The sequence below is a fragment of the Simochromis diagramma genome, unplaced genomic scaffold (genome assembly GCF_900408965.1).
Source record: "Simochromis diagramma unplaced genomic scaffold, fSimDia1.1 OVJJ01000159.1, whole genome shotgun sequence".
In the NCBI taxonomy this organism is placed as follows: domain Eukaryota; kingdom Metazoa; phylum Chordata; class Actinopteri; order Cichliformes; family Cichlidae; genus Simochromis; species Simochromis diagramma.
Genome location: NW_024387197.1, coordinates 3,428,435 through 3,448,702, shown reverse-complemented (window position 1 = coordinate 3,448,702; position 20,268 = coordinate 3,428,435). Strand labels below are relative to the sequence as shown.

The 20,268-nt window shown below is 42.1% G+C and overlaps 2 protein-coding genes across 2 annotated transcripts; one reads left to right on the top strand and one right to left on the bottom strand.

Moving 5' to 3' along the window:
- The first annotated feature begins 447 nt into the window (after window positions 1-447).
- Window positions 448-2,438, top strand: bmp10 (bone morphogenetic protein 10). Its single transcript, XM_040050013.1, has 2 exons — window positions 448-856; window positions 1,375-2,438. The coding sequence occupies exons 1-2, from the start codon at window positions 448-450 to the stop codon at window positions 2,406-2,408; spliced, it is 1,443 nt and encodes a 480-aa protein (XP_039905947.1). The 3' UTR covers window positions 2,409-2,438.
- Window positions 2,439-6,530: 4,092 nt separating this feature from the next.
- ch25hl3 (cholesterol 25-hydroxylase like 3) lies at window positions 6,531-12,637 on the bottom strand. Its single transcript, XM_040050015.1, has 2 exons — window positions 11,893-12,637; window positions 6,531-8,889 (listed from the first exon to the last, which is right to left on the bottom strand). The coding sequence occupies exons 1-2, from the start codon at window positions 12,330-12,332 to the stop codon at window positions 8,514-8,516; spliced, it is 816 nt and encodes a 271-aa protein (XP_039905949.1). The 5' UTR covers window positions 12,333-12,637; the 3' UTR covers window positions 6,531-8,513.
- Window positions 12,638-20,268: the final 7,631 nt, after the last annotated feature.

Here is a 20,268-nt window from a genome sequence, read left to right as displayed (position 1 = left end):
CCATACGCACAGAAGCAATGCAGAGCCCACCATAGCATAGATAAGGGACAGAAAGAAAGAGCTGGCAACAGAGAGCAGAGCACAGAGGGAGACTGACAGAGCAGAGGACACAACAGAGATGAGTCGGACGGACAAAGACGAGCCTCGGCCACCCTGCCACCGGAACTACAGCGGCGTCGCAAAGGACATCAAAAGGTGTGCGTGAGAATAAATGCTGTGAGGTCTGGAAGACAGCATCAGGAATACACACGCAGAGAGGCTCACACTGGCCTGTGCAAGGGCCACCAACACTTTTCAGCTGAAAGAACTTTTTAGCCTACAGATAAACTGATCTTTACCTAAATTAACCTCTGAATTAGAGATCTTTTTTTTTTTCTTTTTTTGCATGAACTCATCCAAAGACAACCCTAGAGGGCATAAATTAAATTGCTGCAGATTATTTCTCCCATGGCGAGCACTTGGGTCTCTCAACTGGGAACCATTTGCACCTCCAAGACCTTGTTCTTGACATACTCCATCCTGCTGCTTCAGGGGCCTCTCTGTGGAGAGACTAGCCCCATCTCCAGTGCCCGTCAGAGACAGCGTCCCGCTCCAGGGCTCGGAGACGGGCATGGAGGGGTTGTGGATTTATCGTTGCTGGAGCAGGACGGCAACAAGGATGTGCAAAACCTGCTGGAGAGCCTAAAAGAACAGTTTCTGCGTACTTTCAACCTCTCTGGCATGGGTCCTCCTTCCTTAGCTCCTGGAAGTACACGACAGGAGCCACCTGAATACATGATGGAGCTCTACAACCGCTTTGCTAATGACCACAGTGCCATGCCCACGGCAAATATCATCCGCAGCTTCAAAAACGAAGGTACGTCACTGCTCAGTATCTTGTCGATAATGTAGATTGAAGAAAAGAGATACTTTTTTTCCTCTGAATTATCCTAACCTTAAATTATGGTAAAGCTTTGCCTAAATGTTCTGACACACATCCAAACATTTTCATTTTTCCAAAACAAAACAGCCACAACAAGAAATCCTTTAATTTTCGCACGGGGTTAGGAATAAGGGCTACTTGTCCTTAATGACGACCTTACAGGGTTAAATGCAAAGTTAATACGTGTAATGATTTTTCTTATCACTTCTTATTCTTATCACTGTGATCTGTAAGACTTGTGAAACTGGTCTCCTTTCAGATATGTACAAAGTTTAGTATTTGATTTAGCTCATGACACTGAAACTCTTCCTTAGTTTAAAAAGCCTTTTATTTCAAAATGTTATTTCTACTTTGACATGACGGTTTGGATTAAATTCAAACAGGAGTTCAAAGTTTCTCTGTCTTGAATAAGCAAGTTTATGTCTGAACCACTTTTTTTTCTCCTCACCCAGATTCCTCTCCCAGTGCTGTTGGTGTGGGAGGAGTGAGGCGCCACCCTCTCCTCTTCAATGTGTCAGTCCCACATCATGAACGCATCACAGCTTCTGAGCTTCGCCTCTACACCCTAGTCCAGACCGATCGCCACCTCTATGCTGGTGTCGACCGCCGGGTAACTATCTACGAGCTGGTATCGCATGACGATAACGTGACGGATGCGAACGCTGCCAGAGGAGACGCATTCAGCGGAGGAGAGGAGCGGATAGAGTTGGTGGAACTGGCTTCGCGCCAGGTCTACGGCACCGATAACGGCTGGGAGGCGTTTGACCTCACTGCTGCTGTGCAGCGCTGGCATGGATCTGACGATGGAACCACACACAGGTTGGAGGTGCATATTGCCAGCATCGCCGATGATGGTAATGTTCAAGACGTGACAGAAGCCAACAAAGACAGCAGTCTGCCTCAAGGGGACATGAAGATTGACACGAGCCCAGAGAAAAAACACAAACCCCTGCTAATTGTTTTTTCCGATGATCAGAGCAGCGATCACCGCGATGACAGGCGGGAACTGAATGAGATGATCGACCACGAAACCTCTAACATGGTCGTGCAGAATGACTTTGGGACTTGGGGGAGTGAAGAAAGTGAGCCAGATGAGGAAGACCTAATCCAAATGCGCTCCAATCTCATCTATGACTCGGCTTCTCGCATTCGCCGCAACGCCAAGGGAAACCACTGCAAGAAGCAGTCTCTGTACGTAGAGTTCAAGGACATTGGATGGGACAGTTGGATCCTTGCCCCCACTGGTTATGATGCCTTTGAGTGCAGTGGAATCTGTTCCTACCCACTGACAAAGCACGTCACACCCACCAAGCACGCCATCGTCCAGACACTGGTCAACATCAACAGCCCTCAGAAGGCAGCACGAGCGTGCTGTGTGCCCACCAAGCTGGACCCCATCTCCCTGCTGTACCTGGACGACACGGGGGTGGTCACCTACAAGTACAAGTATGAAGGCATGGTGGTGGCCGAGTGTGGCTGCAGATAATCTGGACTATCTTAGAAAGTCTACTGAAAGTCTTACGATAAGAGGAAGGACAAAATAACTAAAGAGAGGGAGATGAACTGAGAATGCAGATTCCTACAGTCTCTATAGGGTTCCTCAGCAGGACTGAATGTGTTCAGTCACTATGCATGAAACTATAAGAACTCTCAAATGTGCAGCAAATATAATATCTTGTACCACGAGACACATTATTTCATCTTATACAGCAAAGGTGAATATGGACAGGGGAGAGGAAGAGTAAAGATGAGTCGCTTGTTGTCAATAACGATGCACGTCCTCATACACGTAAGACTAGAAAGTCTCAAGATTTCCCAAAGAACCAAGCCCATCCTGCAGCCTGGTGGGAACTAGTGGGCCCGCTGCCCCCCTCCCTCTCCCCTTTCCCCTGACATCTGCCTTCCTCTCCACTTATCTCTAGCCTCCCCACTTGATGCAAACACTAATCAGCACTTCATGTGCCTCGGCGCAGTGAAATGACCTCCCCGAGGCAACCTGACAAGGCATGAACTCTCCAGGCCCACCGCCTGCCTCCTGTGGCCTCCTGATACGTGGGTACTGTGCTGAGGTCCCAGTGTCAGGGTTATCAATCCTAACCCCATTTCCCACTTCACATGCCTCTTTTCCACTCCCCCGAGCCTCAGTGATAACAAGGTGTTGTTGGTTGAGAACCATGTATGCCACCACTCAGCTTCGGAGAACTTAAAGCCGCTGTGAGAAGCTTTTGAGGTGATGCTTCGGGGGGAGTGAGGCAGGGGTGGGCCACATTCCTAGGCAACAAACATTCTTAACTAGCTTGTCTTGCTGACCTAGCACTGTGTGGTCCCCCCCTCCACCCACCCACCCACAGACACACAAACTGGACATATCTCCACTTTCCCACTTTGATGGTAAATGTCTTTGTTGGAACATTACTGTGGAGTGGGGAAGCAGCTACACATCATCCATAGATGGATTCCCAAAGAAGATCATTATTTTCTTTTGTTAAAGGCCTTTTGATACCTCTGCTGCTTGTGTCAAATAAAAGACTATTTATTGTTCTAATTTATTGATTTTTATAACAGAGTAGAAAACTATATATGTATAACTGTAAGTCAGCATAGAGACGTTTTTTGCAACCATGACAATGCATTTGCAGCACAAGTGAATTTTGTTGGGAAGAGAAATGCTAACAGTTTCTGAAAGAATAAAGAATAATTATTAAAAACAAATCCTGAATGAATCGTGTGCCTGAATCACTGATCCCTGCAGTTTCACCAAACTTGCACATCACCCGGGCCAACAGTATCAGCTTGCAGGTCACAGTTCGTGCACCACAAGCAAACAAAGAACCATGGGAAAATAAGTTGTGGCCCCGCTAATGATTAAAACGGACGAGCTGCTGCTCGCACTGACAGGTCGCAGGCCGCAGATAGCAGTGATGGAAAACCTGTTCATAAAAAGCAAAAACAAACAAAAAAAAGCAAAGAAATCTCTTTCTGCTGCCGCAAAGGTTTCTGTGAATGTCTGTGGGATTGCAATCGCAAGACTGGCTGTGATGTTGCTTTCACGCACCAATGCACACTGAAGATTTAAATAAAAGATGCAGTTCAGACCTGAAATGCTGAACTCTTTCTGTTCTTTCTGATTTGTTAATCATGTGGATCACAATAAAGTTCTATGAAAGGCACTTGTGCTCAGTTTGGGTAAATGATAGTGCTGTGCGATATTACTCATTTTTGGTATCTGATTCCAAGTAAACACAGGGCCAGTCTTGCTGGTACTGATACTTTTGACTAATAAAGGCAGCTTGTGTAGGGGAGATCAGTGTGTCATGGGTTACAACTTTGCAAATTCTGAGCACATTTTAATGGCCGCTCCAAACACATTTCAGCTTTTCATGTATTTTGAAACTGTTTTTTTGGAGACCTTTAATGCAAATGTGTCTGTCTGTAAAGCTCTTTGGATACATTTCTGTTTTTTGAACGTATTATAAGGTATTTTAAAAAAGTAGACATGACAGTCAACACAAAACGGTTCAAAGAGCATGTTTGAGGCATATTTTTTCGTGGACTACACAGAGGATTGAAACAAAGTATCGATCCTGTCGCAGTAGTATCAATCCACCACAACTAATGGTATAGAGACTATCGATATTTGCATCAATCCGCCCACCTCTAGTAAATAAAACTGCTAAAGCTGCAGGAAATTAGGTCAAAGATGAAATATGGAGACTTAAATGTGTGAAGTGAACTATAGCAAGCTAGGAAAAGATTGGAGTCTGGTAGCAGGCAAGCGACTATAAAATAAACGTATAGTCACAAATGAATATTAAGAAAACGCACACACAACCTGTTTGTATCCTCTGTTAAAGGCCAAGCTAACTGTAGCCTAGCTGCCTGCACACTTGGTACAAAACCCAATGATTCTGATCACAAATACAGCAAATAAATGTGAGAAGTGTAATGTTTAAAATGCATCTTTTGAAATCATAGCATAGCTAAATTATTACAGTCCTATCGTTTTGCAATCCTTCCGCTGCCTTTCAGAATGTCGTATTTACAAAATAGCTGCGCTTGTTTTAAGTTGCTTTTGCCAAAAAGAAGAGGAAAAAAACTGTTTTGGCCACAGCCAGCTGATGACAAGTGCACTGAAATGTTTGAGAAGCAAACAACTCAGGCGCTGGATGGCCCCTCACGCAAGACGAGAGCAGAGGTCGGCTAAAAATGGCAACAAGAGAGCGGGAACCTCAATTACTAAGACAACAGGCGGCCTCAGCTATGCGAAGCTTGCTAATTGAATATTTACAGAACTATGGAAGAAATATGAATCTGGCCTTTGTCACTGAATGGCAAGCTTTCAGGGAATATGATGAAATGGGAAGTCTTTGGTTTGTGCTCCTTTGATAAGGACTACTGCAGAGCTCTTGTTGTTTCTCACTCTTGATTTGAAAGGATTTTATGAACTGTTACTTCATGTGGAGCACTCAGCCTACGTGCCAAGTTTAAGAGCCCACCTAACAAGTAAACATTCAGAGCAGTTCCCCGTGTACAGACGCTTCAAAGTGCTTCAGTAATTCTCCTCGGGCTTGACATCACGACGCCGACTGCTGGACCCCGACGTGCGTCCCGCTGTGAACGTGTGTTTTGGTGTGTGTCACCCACAGCTGAGTGACTCGCCCTAAACTCTGACGTCGGGTCTGTAATAAGGCCTGATTGTTTCCGTTTTGGGTCACATGCTTATCGTTAAATCTCCTGGCTCCACCACCCAGCGCTCATCTCTTGCTACTCTGTCCTCAAATCTTCTCAGGAAAAGCGCAGTTTTCCCAGGCACTGCAAGATCATCATGAGCAACAGAAACAAAAAAATCTTTTCCAAATGTTTAAGCACCTTTGAAACATTTGCGTCTGCTGTTGCGAAACTTCAGAGAGCCCATTGTAATGACAAAGTAATGAAAAACAGATGACTGCAGTAGTCCCAGCCAAGGATGACTTAGCAAATTCAGCTCGTTGAAAGTATTCACATGTCATTCTTCATTAAAGTAATGGCCCTCACTTTTCAAAGTTTCCAAAGAAATATATTAAAAGCTTCTTTGTTTTTGTTTTTTGGCATTTTTGCCTTTATTGGACAGTGAAGTGAAAGGAAAGTCGCGCAAAAAAGGGCTGTAGGTTGGACTGGAGCACGAGCCGATGCTCTTACTTGCTCACCCACTGAGCTAAGGTGGTGTAAAGTACCTGTTTGAAAGGTTTAATGTGACTGATACATGAGGTTGTTATCTTTCTGGGGATCTCTCACTTTAGACGGTGGGCCACATACAGCCCACTTTAATCCTAAATTGGTCAGATTAGTAAAACTCCCCTTTCTGTCACTGTAAAGACATTTAACTATACATTAAATCCCTATGATATCATAATACTGTACAAAAAAGGAATGCTGCAGTAATAGAGGCAGAACCCCAACAATCAGACAGCTCCTTGAAAACAAGCACTTGGCGACAGTGGAAAGGAAAAACTCCCTTTTAACAGGAAGAAACCACTGGCAGAACCAGGCTCATGGAGGGGCGGCCCCGAAAACAACTGAACTTGAGTAAATGTGTGAAAAAAACCCAACCAACCAAACAAAGGAAATGTTCTGTCAAGTAGAAAAGCCATGAGAGCCTTCTTTATCAGGAGAAGAGGCTGTGAAAATACAGTCAGAAATTCCAAAATGTGTGCCCTTGTTCACATTTTCAAAGCTGTCGGTGGGCTAGATTGGAGTCTTTTTTGAAGGATTTGTGTCCTGAGGGCTTATGTTTGACCCCCTGCTCTATAAATTGTATTTGGCCCCTTAAACATGTCTTTTAAGCACATGTGCATGCAAGCTGTATGTGCCTCTTTTCTCTTGCCATCTTTGCCTGCCTTTGGACACGAGTCGTCCCGAGAACTTCCTTTATTTTCCCTTTGCCTCACTCCCATTGTTTTGATCTGTATTTTAGCTTCTTTGGAAGAGATTTCATCTTTACTATCGACACTGCCCTTGCTTGTGAATGACATGCTTGATTCATTATGTAAGCCGTGCTCCTTCCAAAATCATAAACAGGCTCACCTACTTATACTTCTCATTACTGTTTGCAGCCCTTTCTTTTGCCATCCTGAAGATTGCAACACTGACTCTGCCTCCCTCTTGCTTGCCTGTAAGCATGGTGTGTTACAGGCACTGTATTCCCTTAAGGCAAACTTGCGATAATGGGCCATAAATAATGGCTAGACTTAACACTGCTGTGAAATGCAAGAGTCTTGACAAACTCTCTATTTGTTATATGTAAAGGATCCTCAGGTAGCTGGTGACATGATGCCAGCTGAAAATTGCAACTGCAGAAACCATGGAAAAAACAGACCTTTCTTCTAGGCACCAAGGAACCGTGTTAGCAGAGCATATAACTGATTACTGAAAGGCTCAAAATGTGCTATACAAATGACTAACCGCAGCAGCACGGTGGAAACATGAGCCTGAGGCAAAAAAACCCCAGTCTGTGTCCTGCTTTCATTCACTACAGCAGTCGGGCAGATTTCCAACACAACTTTACAATCACTCATAAACAGGCCCTGAATGTAACAGGAAAAATAAAATATATAGGTGTCTAACTAAGCCTACTTAAAATATATACCTTTTCCTCACAAAATAGCTGGTCTGTCTAAAGATTTTCAGTCTAAATGCATTTAGAGTTCAAAAAGCAAAGCTTGCACTTGAATTTGCTCTGCCTGGACCGGTTTACTTGTTTCAGTTTAGTTTTTAATTAAGTTTTCTGTTTTGGATGTGGGGGATCTGAAATGTGTCCAGATCTCCTCGCCGTGATTGTTATCCGCTGTACAATAACAATATACTGGCCACATTAAAAAGCCTGAGCTTAAAGTAATAAACTGATGAACTGTAAAATGAGATTCACTGTACTGGGTTGTATAAACAGGTTTTTGTTTCGGATTCACTCCTCCAAAGTAACAAAGTCACTCTGAGTTTATGAGAATATGTGGGGGTGGGGGTGGGGTGCATTTTCAGTTGCATGAAACATGTCTCGCTTCAGCATAACTACAATGGCTCATTGTTTTTTTCCCCCAAGGTAAAGGTGATCTGATTTCCTGTCCATAGCTCAGTTTATAAGTTCTGAAACAAGCCAGCAGGGGGCAGGCTCCTCTTGTTGCATAAAGACTAGTAGTTGCATGGCACAGTGTCTGAAAACAGTCTTTGGCTCCATTGCTCTGTAACCAGAGCAAATGCTTTCTTGATGACTTTACTGACCCAGCTCATTTTGTATGTGATTGAGTCATAAAGAAGGATGAATCAGGGTACACCGGCTGGAGCAGTCAGCATCCGGTGGTGCTTAGTTTCACAATCAGCTCCAGTCTCCGACAGTCCCTGAAAGCTCTGGCGACAAAGGTGAAAATGCTGAGGGTCTTCACTTACAGCCTACGATACAGTGGTTACATACATAAAGTATCAGTTGTGATTGTATTGTATTATTGATTGGGACATGTGTAGTAATAAATGACCGAACAGTGAGATTACACGTTAACTCATCAGCCAAAAGATAACATCCTTCATTGAATCTGAGAAAAAAAAAAATGCAACAGGCTTGTCACTGCGGACGTGAATTCAGCACCGATGCGCGATACGTCCCAAAGAGGTGGTCCCAGTGCGTGAAGAGAGGGGCGTAATTTATGGTTTGCAAACTGTGGTGTGCGTGGTGGTGGGGGGCTCCTCCCAGACAGGGCAGCAGTCTGTGCAGAGCCCAGGGCAGGTCGTAGCCGCAGTGGTCCTCCACGGCAAGCCAGGTGTTGATGAGGTGGAAGAGGGCCTCGCTGAGAGGGTGACATCCCACCATCCAGGCGCTGCTCAGAGACAGCAACAGCAGAGACAACAGTTCGGCCGAGCTGCAGTCCTGAGCTGCCAGAGCGAAGGGAGTGTGGTGCTGGTGGTGCATCTGGTGGATGTTGCGGTACAGCCAGGAAACTCTAAGGATGAAAACCCACACACCGATTATGGTTACATGCTGGGCTTAAGCCCGGGTTGTTTTTTCAGAAGCCCGGGGTCTTTTGGAGTGTAATTTTTTCATAGTTAGATGCCTGGCTGACAACTGTATAAAGCAAAAAAATACACACAATATTTGAAGCACATAGTGCACACTGTGCACTATGTGAATTTACGACTGTGCGTAAATCCCCCCTAATATTGGTATGATCCAAGCTCAGGCACTAAGCGGGGCGGGGCAGCTGCTGCCTGCGAGTGCGCTGTTGGAGAAACGGAGCCAGGCAGACAGATGAGAACTGAAGTTTAACCAGGTACCAAAGCAAATCATTCATACTGTACAAATAATTTAAATATGACGGTGAATCACGAAAGATTGATGTCAAACTGATCACTTGACCAATATTACGTTACTTGCTCTTCAAGTGAATCAACAAATGGCGAAATGAAAAGCCGAACAACAACAATGCTGTTTCTTTAGAGAGTCTTAGCTTGTGTGTTTATTTCATATTTTCAGTTGTTACCCTCCACGGCTAAATAAATCGGTTTCAGTAATGCACTGATACACAAGAATGGACATAAGGAGCTTCTTTCAAAGAAAAAACTGGTAGATGTTATTTTATATATTATGCTTTGTATGTTGTTCAGTATATTTCTATGCAAAACAAGAAGAATTTCAATACACAGCAGTGTATCCACAGTTTAAACCAGATATTTACATACACTTCATGGAAAACACAAGAACATTTTTTTTACTGTACAACATCAATTTAGAGTAAACTTGTTTTGTTTTGGATAAATAAATATTGAAATATCTTTTGAATTAGTTAAATGTCAGAGTAAAGAGAGACAGAGCTTCTATTTTTTTATCACTTTCATCAAATTTATGAGCACATATACACTAAGTTTATTGTTAATTAATAAGAAAACTGCAGACGATTCCATTCTGAGCTGAAGAAGCTTCTGATAGGTTAGTAGAGTCCATGTGAGTAAATTGGTGGCACACCTGTGGATGCATATAAGGCAAAACACAGAGCCTGTTTCTTTGACATGGGAAAATTAAGAGATATCAACCAAAACACCAGAAAAAGAACTGTGGAGCTCCATAAGTGTGGCTCAAGTTTGAATACAATTTGGTGCCATTTACAATTAAGAAATACAGACAGTTTGTCTCTTTACTCTTAAAGTTAACAAATATGTTTTTTATATTTATCAATCTAAAAAAATAAACATTTAGTCTGATTTGATGTTACAATTAAAAAAGTGTTTTGATCTGAAGAGTTTGTAAATATCTGGTTTCAACTGTATATTTGATGATTGTCAGCACAAAGAGGGAGAGAGAGGAGCAGAGAGGGAGATGGAGAATGAGGACAGAACAGAGATGAACAAGAGCAGGTGAGACACACATGTTAGTCAAATGGTTGTTTACCAAAAGTATCACCAAGTATCACCAAAAGTATCACCGTATCATAGGTCCTCATGTATCTCGTACCTAGTGTTTCTTTTTAGGTTTGCTATTTTTCAAATTCTACATTTATTAAGTTATGCAGGCTTGTTTGCACAACAAGGCTGAATAATTATATAAACTTTTCTCAATCTAAATAGTGGACTTTGGTAGAATTAAAAAAATAAGTGTAGTGCAGGTCTATGATGATTTTTAGTGCTGCTATCATCTAGTTCTGATTCTGGTTCTGTCTTGGTTAAGTCCTCAGTAGTCCTGATTTTGAACTGTTGAAGTCCTGTTTTAATTCTGGATCAGTTCTGGGTCTGGTTGAATTGGGGTTTAGTCCTCGTGTCTTGATACAGCCCCGACTTTGTTCTGCCTCGCTGCTTAATTAAAAAACTAGTTTAAGGTGTCCTGCATATGTGATATATATTTTTCCCTATATGAAGTCATTGTTTTTTGAACAAAACTCAAAACAGAGCCAATTAATCTTTCAGTCATTTCTACCCCCCCCCCCCCCCCCCCCCCCAAAAAAAAAAAAAAAATCCCACATGCATACCACCCTTTAGGGCTAAGCTATTACAGCTTATTACAGCTATTAGCCACACAAGTGATTTATCAAGGGCAAAGATCAGGAACCCAACACTGATTTTATATGGGAATGATATGAATAAAGATACTGTTACTGGGAAGCTGGAGTTCATGCTTGACACTTCTGGCGAAGTGGTTTACATTCTTTCTAACAGAAGAAAATCCTTTGTAGGACGAAAAAACCGAAATCAGTCCTTAAAATGTACATGCGTAACAAGTATCTAGCTTTAGCCATCAGCGGACTCTCTTGTTTTCTCTCTGGTCTGCTGTTTAAAAGGTCAGAAAATAGAGCAAGTGCAATCATATAAATATCTCAGGACCGTAATAAACGAAAAACTGAATTGTGATTTAAATTGCAAATCGGTCTGCAAAAAGGGTCACCAGCACCTTTACTGCCTCAGGAAACTTGCTCGTTTCCACATTGAACAATTTGAACTTTGTTTTATCGTTCTTTTATTGAGTCCGTTATATCTTTTGTTTGGTGCCATGGTTCGGTCAGACCTCTGTTACAGAGAAAAACTCACTGAATCAGATGGTGAGATGGTCCAGTCGTCTGATAGGTGAGTCACAGCCATGTTTAGCCTCCCTGTACTCTAAACAGGTACAAAGGATGGCTTTATCAATTATTAAAAATGGTTCCCGTCCTCTATAGGGTGAATTTTCAGCTTCTTCCCTCGGACGGAGCTGTTTTGTTTTATTTGATTCTTGTCTAATAAAAAAACATGTGTCTGTCAGGTTACAATAGGTGTGTGTGTTTTGTGAAGGGATGCCAAATGTTATCATTTCTGTGTAAAGCACATTTCAAAAATAAATAAAGTAAGCGTTAAGCAGCAGCAGACTGGTGCAGACAAACCCTCAGGACCTCACAAGCAGCCCGCTGGACCGAATGTCTTCTTTTAAACCCGGGTTCATGGTGTGGGAGGAAGGAAGCCCAACAAATGCGCGTGCTGCTCACCTGTGCATGACGTAGTGCCACATGAAGAAGAGCATGTCAAAAAGCAGCAGGCATGCCACCACCTCCACGCAGAGCTGCCAGCAGCTGGGGGCCACATCAGGTAACTTGACGTTTATTAGGGTGTTGAAGAGCGCAGTGACGGGCAGGACCACGGTCACGTATTTATACAAAACCCTGCAGAAACACTCTAACCATCGGCTCAGAGACGGCGGCGGACCCGAGCCCGCGGTCATCCTCCATGACCGAACCCGCTGACAGACGCTCCCCAGCGCATCCAGCGCGAGGAAAGGTACGCAGAGCAGCACGTGCGCCAGGAACGCAAAAGACGCGGGCAGGTACGGTGAGCGGAGCACGTCCTCCTGTCCGCTCTTCACATACTCCCACAGCCCCAGGAGGACAGGCGCCTGTGCCTCTCCATACTCAGTGCAGGGTACGACCATCACGACCTTCTAACCATAGTCTCGTCCTCTACATCCTCTCATGTGTGCGGCCGTTTTGACCAGATGCTCTAAAAGGATCTGTATCCTCCTTTAAATATTTTTCTTCCCGGAGAAGTAACTTACAGCTGCTCCACAGAGAGAGACACGATGCTGTGGGTGGAGCTTCGTTTCTTGTGAAAAGGTGAAGTAAATCCTCAGATTTCAGTGCTGGGATTAAAGGGGAATTCTGAGACAGGACTGTCACTTTTTCTTTTTTTCCCAGCCATCCAGTCCTCCGATGACGCCCGCTGCGGTGGCTGCTGGTGGCTTCACTGTGCGCACATGGCTCTCAGGGTCTATAAATGTGCACCGACAGGAATAAAAACGATTTATTTTCTTGTTTTTCCTTTTTTCATACCTTCTCAAGAGCGTGTTCTCGTTACGCACATTTAGACTTGAGGTGCTTTATGTAACGGTGGAATGTGATTTTGATTTAACACGTGTTATTCTGGGCTTGTTCAAAATCACTACCCTTTCAGCTTGTTCGTGGCCAAAAGTGGCCACCAACAGATTAGGTCTGTAATTTTTATTATTTTTATGTTTTGTTTTTTGCCAAGTAACTTCAGTTCTTTTTTAAATTCAATTCAATTCAATTCAATTCAATTTTATTTATATAGAGCCAAATCACAACAAAAGTCGCCTCAAGGCGCTTCATAGATGCAGAGAAAAACCCAACAATCATATGACCCCCTATGAGCAAGCACTTTGGCGACAGTGGGAAGGAAAAACTCCCTTTTAACAGGAAGAAACCTCCGGCAGAACCAGGCTCACGGAGGGGCGGGGCCATCTGCTGCGACCGGTTGGGGTGATAGAAGGAAGACAGGATAAAAGACATGCTGTGGAAGAGAGACAGAGGTTAATAACAGATATGGTTCAATGCAGAGAGGTCTATTAACACATAGTGAGTGAGAAAGGTGACTGGAAAGGAAAAACTCAATGCATCATGGGAATCCCCCGGCAGCCTACGTCTATTGCAGCATAACTAAGGGAGGGTTCAGAGTCACCTGGTCCAGCCCTAACTGTGTGCTTTAGCAAAAAGGAAAGTTTTAAGCCTAATCTTAAAAGTAGAGATAGTGTCTGTCTCCCGAATCCAAACTGGAAGCTGGTTCCACAGAAGAGGGGCCTGAAAACTGAAGGCTCTCCCTCCCATTCTACTTTTAATTACTCTAGGAACAACAAGTAGGCCTGCAGAGCGAGAGCGAAGCGCTCTAATAGGGTGATATGGTACTACAAGGTCATTAAGATATGATGGGGCCTGATTATTTAAGACCTTGTATGTGAGGAGCAGGATTTTGAATTCAATTCTGGATTTAACAGGAAGCCAATGAAGGGAAGCCAAAACAGGAGAAATATGCTCTCTCTTTCTAGTCCCTGTCAGGACTCTTGCTGCAGCATTTTGGATTAGCTGAAGGCTTTTCAGTGAGTTTTTTGGACATCCTGATAATAATGAATTACAGTAGTCCAGCCTGGAAGTAATAAATCCATGAAGTAGTTTTTCAGCGTCACTCTGAGACAGGATATTTCTAATTTTAGAGATGTTGCACAAATGGAAGAAAGCAGTCTTACATATTTGTTTAATATGTGCGTTGAAGGACATGTCCTGGTCAAAAATGACTCCAAGGTTCCTCACAGTGTTACTGGAGGACAAGGTAATGCCATCCAGAGTAAGAATCTGGTTAGATACCATATTTCTAGGCTTTTCAGGGCCGAGTACAATAACCTCAGTTTGATCTGAATTAAGAAGCAGAAAGTTAGCGGCCATCCAGGTCTTTATGTCTTTAAGACATTCCTGCAGTTTAACTAATTGGTGTGTGTCATCTGGCTTCATAGATAGATAGAGCTGGGTGTCATCTGCATAGCAGTGAAAATGTATGCTATGTCTTCTAATGATGCTGCCTAAGGGAAGCATGTATAATGTAAACAGAATTGGTCCTAGCACTGAACCCTGTGGAACACCATCATTAACCTCAGTGTGTGAAGAGGACTCTCCATTTACATGCACAAACTGGAGTCTATTAGATAGATATGATACAAACCACTGCAGTGCAGTACCTGTAATACCTACAGCATGTTCTAATCGCTCTAATAGGATATTATGGTCAACAGTATCGAACGCTGCACTAAGGTCTAGCAGGACAAGCACAGAGATGAGTCCACTGTCAGAGGCCATAAGAAGATCATTTGTAACCTTCACTAAAGCTGTTTCTGTGCTGTGATGAGCTCTGAAACCTGACTGAAACTCTTCAAATAAACCATTCCTCTGCAGATGATCTGTTAGCTGTTTGACAACTACTCTTTCAAGGATTTTTGATATGAAAGGAAGGTTGGAGATTGGCCTATAATTAGCTAAGACTGCTGGGTCTAGAGATGCTTTTTGAGTAAAGGTTTAACTACAGCTAGCTTGAAGGCCTGTGGTACATAGCCGATTATTAGAGATAGGTTGATCATATTTAAGATCGAAGAATTAATTAATGGCAGGACTTCTTTGAGCAGTTTTGTAGGAATGGGGTCTAAAAGACACGTTGATGGTTTGGAGAAAGTAATTATTGAAGTTAACTCAGAAAGATCAATTGGAGAAAAAGAGTCTAACTTAAACATCAATGGTACTAAGAGTAGCTGTAGATAATATTACATCTGTGGGATGATTATTGGTAATTTTTCCTCTAATGATAAAAATTTTATTTGTGAAGAAGTTCATGAAGTCATTACTAGTTAACGTTAAAGGGATGGTTGGCTCAAAAGAGCTCTGACTTTTTGTCAGCCTGGCTACAGTGCTGAAGAGAAACCTGGGGTTGTTCTTATTTTCTTCAATCAGTGATGAATAGTAAGATGTTCTGGCTTTGCGGAGGGCTTTCTTATAAAGCAGCAAACTATTTCTCCAGGCTAAATGATGATCCTCTAAATTTGTGACACACCATTTCCTCTCGAGATTACGAGTCATCTGCTTTAGGCTACGTGTTTGAGAATTATACCACGGAGTCAGGTACTTCTGATTAGAGACCTTAGTTTTCACAGGAGCTACAGTATCCAGAGTCGTACGCAGTGAGGAGGTAAAATTATTAACAAGATAATCGACCTCTGTTGGGGTAGCGTTCAGATAGCTGCTCTGCTCTGTGTTGGTACAGGGCATTGAAGATGATAACAGTGGGTGGATTATATTCTTAAACTTAGTTACAGCGCTTTCAGAAAGACATCTACTGTGATAAAGTCTACTCTCCACTGCTGTGTAATCAATTATTGTAAATGTAAATGTTATCAGGAAATGATCAGACAGGAGAGGGTTTTCAGGAAACACTGTTAAATGTTCAGTTTCTATGCCATATGTTAAAACAAGATCTAGAGTGTGATTAAAGTGGTGGGTGGGTTCTTTTACATTTTGAGAGAAGCCAATTGAGTCTAATAACAGATTAAATGCCATGTTGAGGCTGTCATTTTTAGCATCTACATGGATGTTAAAATCACCCACAATAATTATTTTATCTGAGCTCAGAACTAAATTAGATATAAAGTCTGAGAAATCAGACAGAAACTCTGTGTAAGGCCCAGGTGGACGATAGATGATAACAAGTAAGACTGGTTTCTGAGTTTCACAGCTGGGGTGGACGAGGCTAAGCATCAGGCTTTCAAATGAATTAAAAGTCTGTCTTGGTCTTTCATTGATTAATAGGCTGGTGTGAAAAATTGCTGCCACACCGCCCCCTCGGCCTGTGCTTCGAGATTTCTGGTAGTTAGAATGACTCGGGGGTGTTGATTCATTTAAACTAACATAATCATCCTGCTGCAACCAGGTTTCTGTAAGGCAGAGTAAATCGATTTGTTGATCAATTATTAAGTCATGTACTAACAGAGACTTGGAGGAGAGAGACCTAATATTTAATAATCCACATTTCACTGTTTTACTCTTTGGTTCAGATGTGGATACTTTATTGTTCTTTCTTTGTGATTGTTTATGTTTAAGTTGTTTGTTGCTGGTTTTTAGTTTGTTATTTGTCTTTTTGGAAGCTGACACAGTCTCTATGGAGATGGGTTTTTGGGGGGGGTAGCAGGAGGAGACAAGCTGCAGAGAGGCGTGTAAGACTGCACGCCTCTCTGCCTGACATTATAATTATAATAATTATTTATAGTTATTTAATAAATATAAAATAATTATTACTTTTTAAATTTTAACCCTTTAAACACCAGTTTGTTTGTCCATTGCACCAGCTGGACGACAACCTCAAATCTTGCAATTTTATATAATTGCATTGCTACTGAAATTTCTTGTATTATTAATAGTAGAGTCTGGGGCATGTAATTGATTCACATCAACATTGATTATAATGGATTGTTATTTTTGTGCAGAGAGAGCAAAAACATAAAAACTCCCTCTCAGCTTGTTTGTGGCCAAAAATGGCCACCCCTTGTTTACGTTTACAAAATGCTATAAAATTCATATATTAAGAAAAATTTCCACTTTTTTTTACTTGATTTTTTAGATTAGCATCAGTGCTGTTCATGAAAATCAAAATTTCATTCAAATTCAGAATTTTAACCCTTTAAATACCAGTTAGATCACATAATCCTAGGAACTCATAAATGGAAAAAATCATAAAACCCCATTTTTTTCCCCCAAATAAAACATGCCATCTGATTTATTATCTAACCATGGTGGAGGTTACGTATAGCAATAATTAACAGTATCAGTGACTTTTATACATCTTTGTTTTTTTGTGCAGTGACAGAAAAACATAAAAACTCCCTCTCAGATTGTTCGTGGCCAAAAATGGCCACCCCTTGTTTATTAAATTTCCACTTTTTTTGACTTGATTTTTTAGATTAGCATCAGTGCTGTTCATCAAGACCAAAATTTCAATTAAATCCATAATTGTAACCCTTTAAATACCAGTTAGATCACATAATTTTAATGATTTACATAGGGATAAAAGCATAAAATCCCCATTTTTTTCTAAATAATACATGCAAACTGATTTATTTTCTAACCATGATGGAGGTTAGATGCATAGCAATAATTAAAAGTATCAATGAGTTTTATGCATCTTTGGGTTTTTTTGCAGTAACAGAAAAACAAAAAAATCCCTCTCAGCTTGTTCGTGGCCAAAAATGGCCACCCCCTGTTTATGTTTACTGAATACTATAAAATTAATATATATTAAAACATTTTTCTACTTTCATTGACTTGATTTTTTAAATTAGCACCACTTCTAGTCATGAAAACCAAAATATAATTCAAATTCAGATATTATACCCTTTGAATACCAGTCAGATTACGTATTATAACTGCGCTTTTGGGGGAAAATAGTAATAAAGTTCACATTTTTTAGCATATGAATGATGAAACCTAATATTTTTTTTTATCATTATTGCAGGTCAGTAACAGTAACAATGATTTTTTGGGGGGGGGGGGGGTGAATGGCCAAAAAGAAAATCACAAATGGTGTGTTAGTGGCCAGAAAGACAATTTAATGACCAAATAGCCACTGAAATTAGAAGTTGTTTCCGACGGGACAAAGACATCGTATCCCAAGACATCCAGGAGATTGGAGAAAAGAGCCAGCAGCCGTCAGTTAGTTTTCCTTCAACAACTTGAGGTGCCAACATCCTCTCTAAGTTATCTAAGCTGTATTTGTGTCTATTGTAGTCCACGATTGCTTCTTGTTTCCAGGCATCCTCTATTCCCCATCACTGACTGCTGGTTCCTTGTGTGTTGCTGTCAAAAGAAGCGCATTCCTCCGTTGCTTTGGGATGTGGGATATTGCCGTGGTAGTTTTGGTGAAGCCAAAGACAGACAAAATCTTCCTCTGTTCCAACTGGAGGAGTGGGGGGGGGGGGGGGGGGGGGCTCTGGGTTGTTTCCCCTGTGCCAGTTTTCATTTGAGGAGTGACCAAGGCGTTGTCCTCGGAGCTAGTCCGTCAGTTGGAGTCTGAACCCCTTTCCCTTTTTTACTTCCTGAGAACTTCCAGTGTTGTCATCCAACATGCTATGTATTGCTTTATTCTGGTTTAGGCTCACATCTCCACTTCATCTATAATCCTCCAGTCCTCACACCTTTGCCTCCCGTGCAGGTTTGTAAGGGCGGACAGCAGCTAAAAGATCTCCTTTGTTATAAAAAAGTCAAAAGTAGATCTCAGGCTGCTAATGCAGGGAACTGCATACAGGGTGACATCTGGTTTGATACCAGTGGGTACTGGATTGTAGAGCAGTCTCTCTTCAGTAGTGGGACCCACATGGTTTTCCTTTCATGAGGGATCCACTCAGTCACCGGCTCCTCCACCTCCATGCCCCCAAACCCCAATCCTTCCCCAAAGAAGAGGATTCACACACTGGCTAGTACTCATCTTCAGTGGTGATGCAGTCAGCCTCTTTGGAGATTGTCCCCTCATCTTCTGGAGAGGAAGTTTCTTCATCTTGGGCAGATGTCTTTTCTTCAAGGGCAGAGCACTGCTTGCTGTCCTTGCTCTCTGACCAGATCATACAGACAGTGCTTGAAGCAGTGATGACCTTCTTGCCATATTGCCAGAATAAATGATCTGGAAGCTGTTAGGCTTACTTACAGCAGTAGCTCTGTCTGCACCTGCAGAAACTCCAGGACACGTTTACAAACAGTGTTTGTCGTTGTTTGTGCTGCAGCTGCAGCTTTGAACTCTACAAAGTGTCCTGTAATTAGGTTTCTTTTTTGGTTTTTGGTTTTTTAGAGTTATTTTGGGTATGGCATCTTTTTATGAAAAATACAAGAGTAAAAGTGCTTTTAACATGTGCTTCAAAGCTAAGTTTGACTGGGAACCTCAAAGCTCAATAGCCTGCATCCACAGAAATTCACTGCAGCCTATGTAATGTTTGATGCGTCATTATTTATTCCAGTCTATGTCAAAATTGTTTCATTATTTTGGTCCATTGGAGTGTGGTAGGCCATCAAATGCCGCTACTAGAAACTCGGAATATTACATGAAATTGCTTGCTTGGCCAAAAATGGGTAAATGATGTAATTTGGTAAAAAAAAAAAAAAAACATTAAAAACTACAATTTTCATGTGTTGAGTTTAGAATGAAAGCAATTTTACCTAAACCGCATGTTATAGTACTGTCAATAACAAGGAATCAAAAAAGGTGGTTATAATGGGTTTCAATTGGCCAAAAATGGCCACGATAGAGTCAAGAGGAACAATTTGGTGTATAGTGAATATTATTGATATTATTAAAGGAAGGAAACCCTCACAAAAAACGGATAGAGCTGTGGAGCAGCCAGGGGAATAGACTGAATTAAAAACTGCCTCACTAAAATATAATTTATTATACAAAAACAGTTAAAAATGTAAAAGGAATTAAAACAACCCTGACCAGGGAAAACACACAATAAAAATCAATAAAACACAGACATTAAAAGTCCAGTGGCGTCCGCCACGGCGTAAAAGTCACTAAAAGTTAAAAATCCAGCCAATCGGAGCAGAAGGGGAAACCCGGAGGCATCCTCGGCGTCCTATCAGTGTCTATGCTCCGGCGTGCCCGGATGGGCAGAGCTCTTAATTCTGCCCGCCGCTTTCCTGTAGCACGCCAATCGGCACCAGCCCGTCTCGCCGTGGGAGGTAGGGCGCTGTCCCGCTGCCACTTATTCCCCACCATAGCGTGATCTGGCCTCGTCGTTATTCCAGCAGCAGAACAGCTCCCTCCGCTTCTCTGCTCGCTGGCGTCGTATGCTCTCCCACGTATAAAGTAGTGATGGAGCTTTACTTAAACATCTCTTCAGCAAATCTACAACACAGAGGCTTCTTCACATTCACACTTTGTGACATAACAGCGGTCCTCTCCAAAGCAAGTGTTCCTCAAACAGTCCTTTGGAATTCAATTCAAAATACAAATCTGTGTATATAAAAGCCATTGTGACTTGTTTCTAAGCTTTGATT

Bases quoted from the DNA above. Each gene is read 5' to 3' on its own strand.
- bmp10 (XM_040050013.1), top strand. From the start codon at position 448: ATGGCGAGCACTTGGGTCTCTCAACTGGGAACCATTTGCACCTCCAAG. The intron at 857-1,374 runs GTACGTCACTGC...CTCCTCACCCAG, and splicing joins CCGCAGCTTCAAAAACGAAG to ATTCCTCTCCCAGTGCTGTT.
- ch25hl3 (XM_040050015.1), bottom strand. From the start codon at position 12,332: ATGGTCGTACCCTGCACTGAGTATGGAGAGGCACAGGCGCCTGTCCTC. The intron at 8,890-11,892 runs GTGAGCAGCACG...TTTCATCCTTAG, and splicing joins TGGCACTACGTCATGCACAG to AGTTTCCTGGCTGTACCGCA.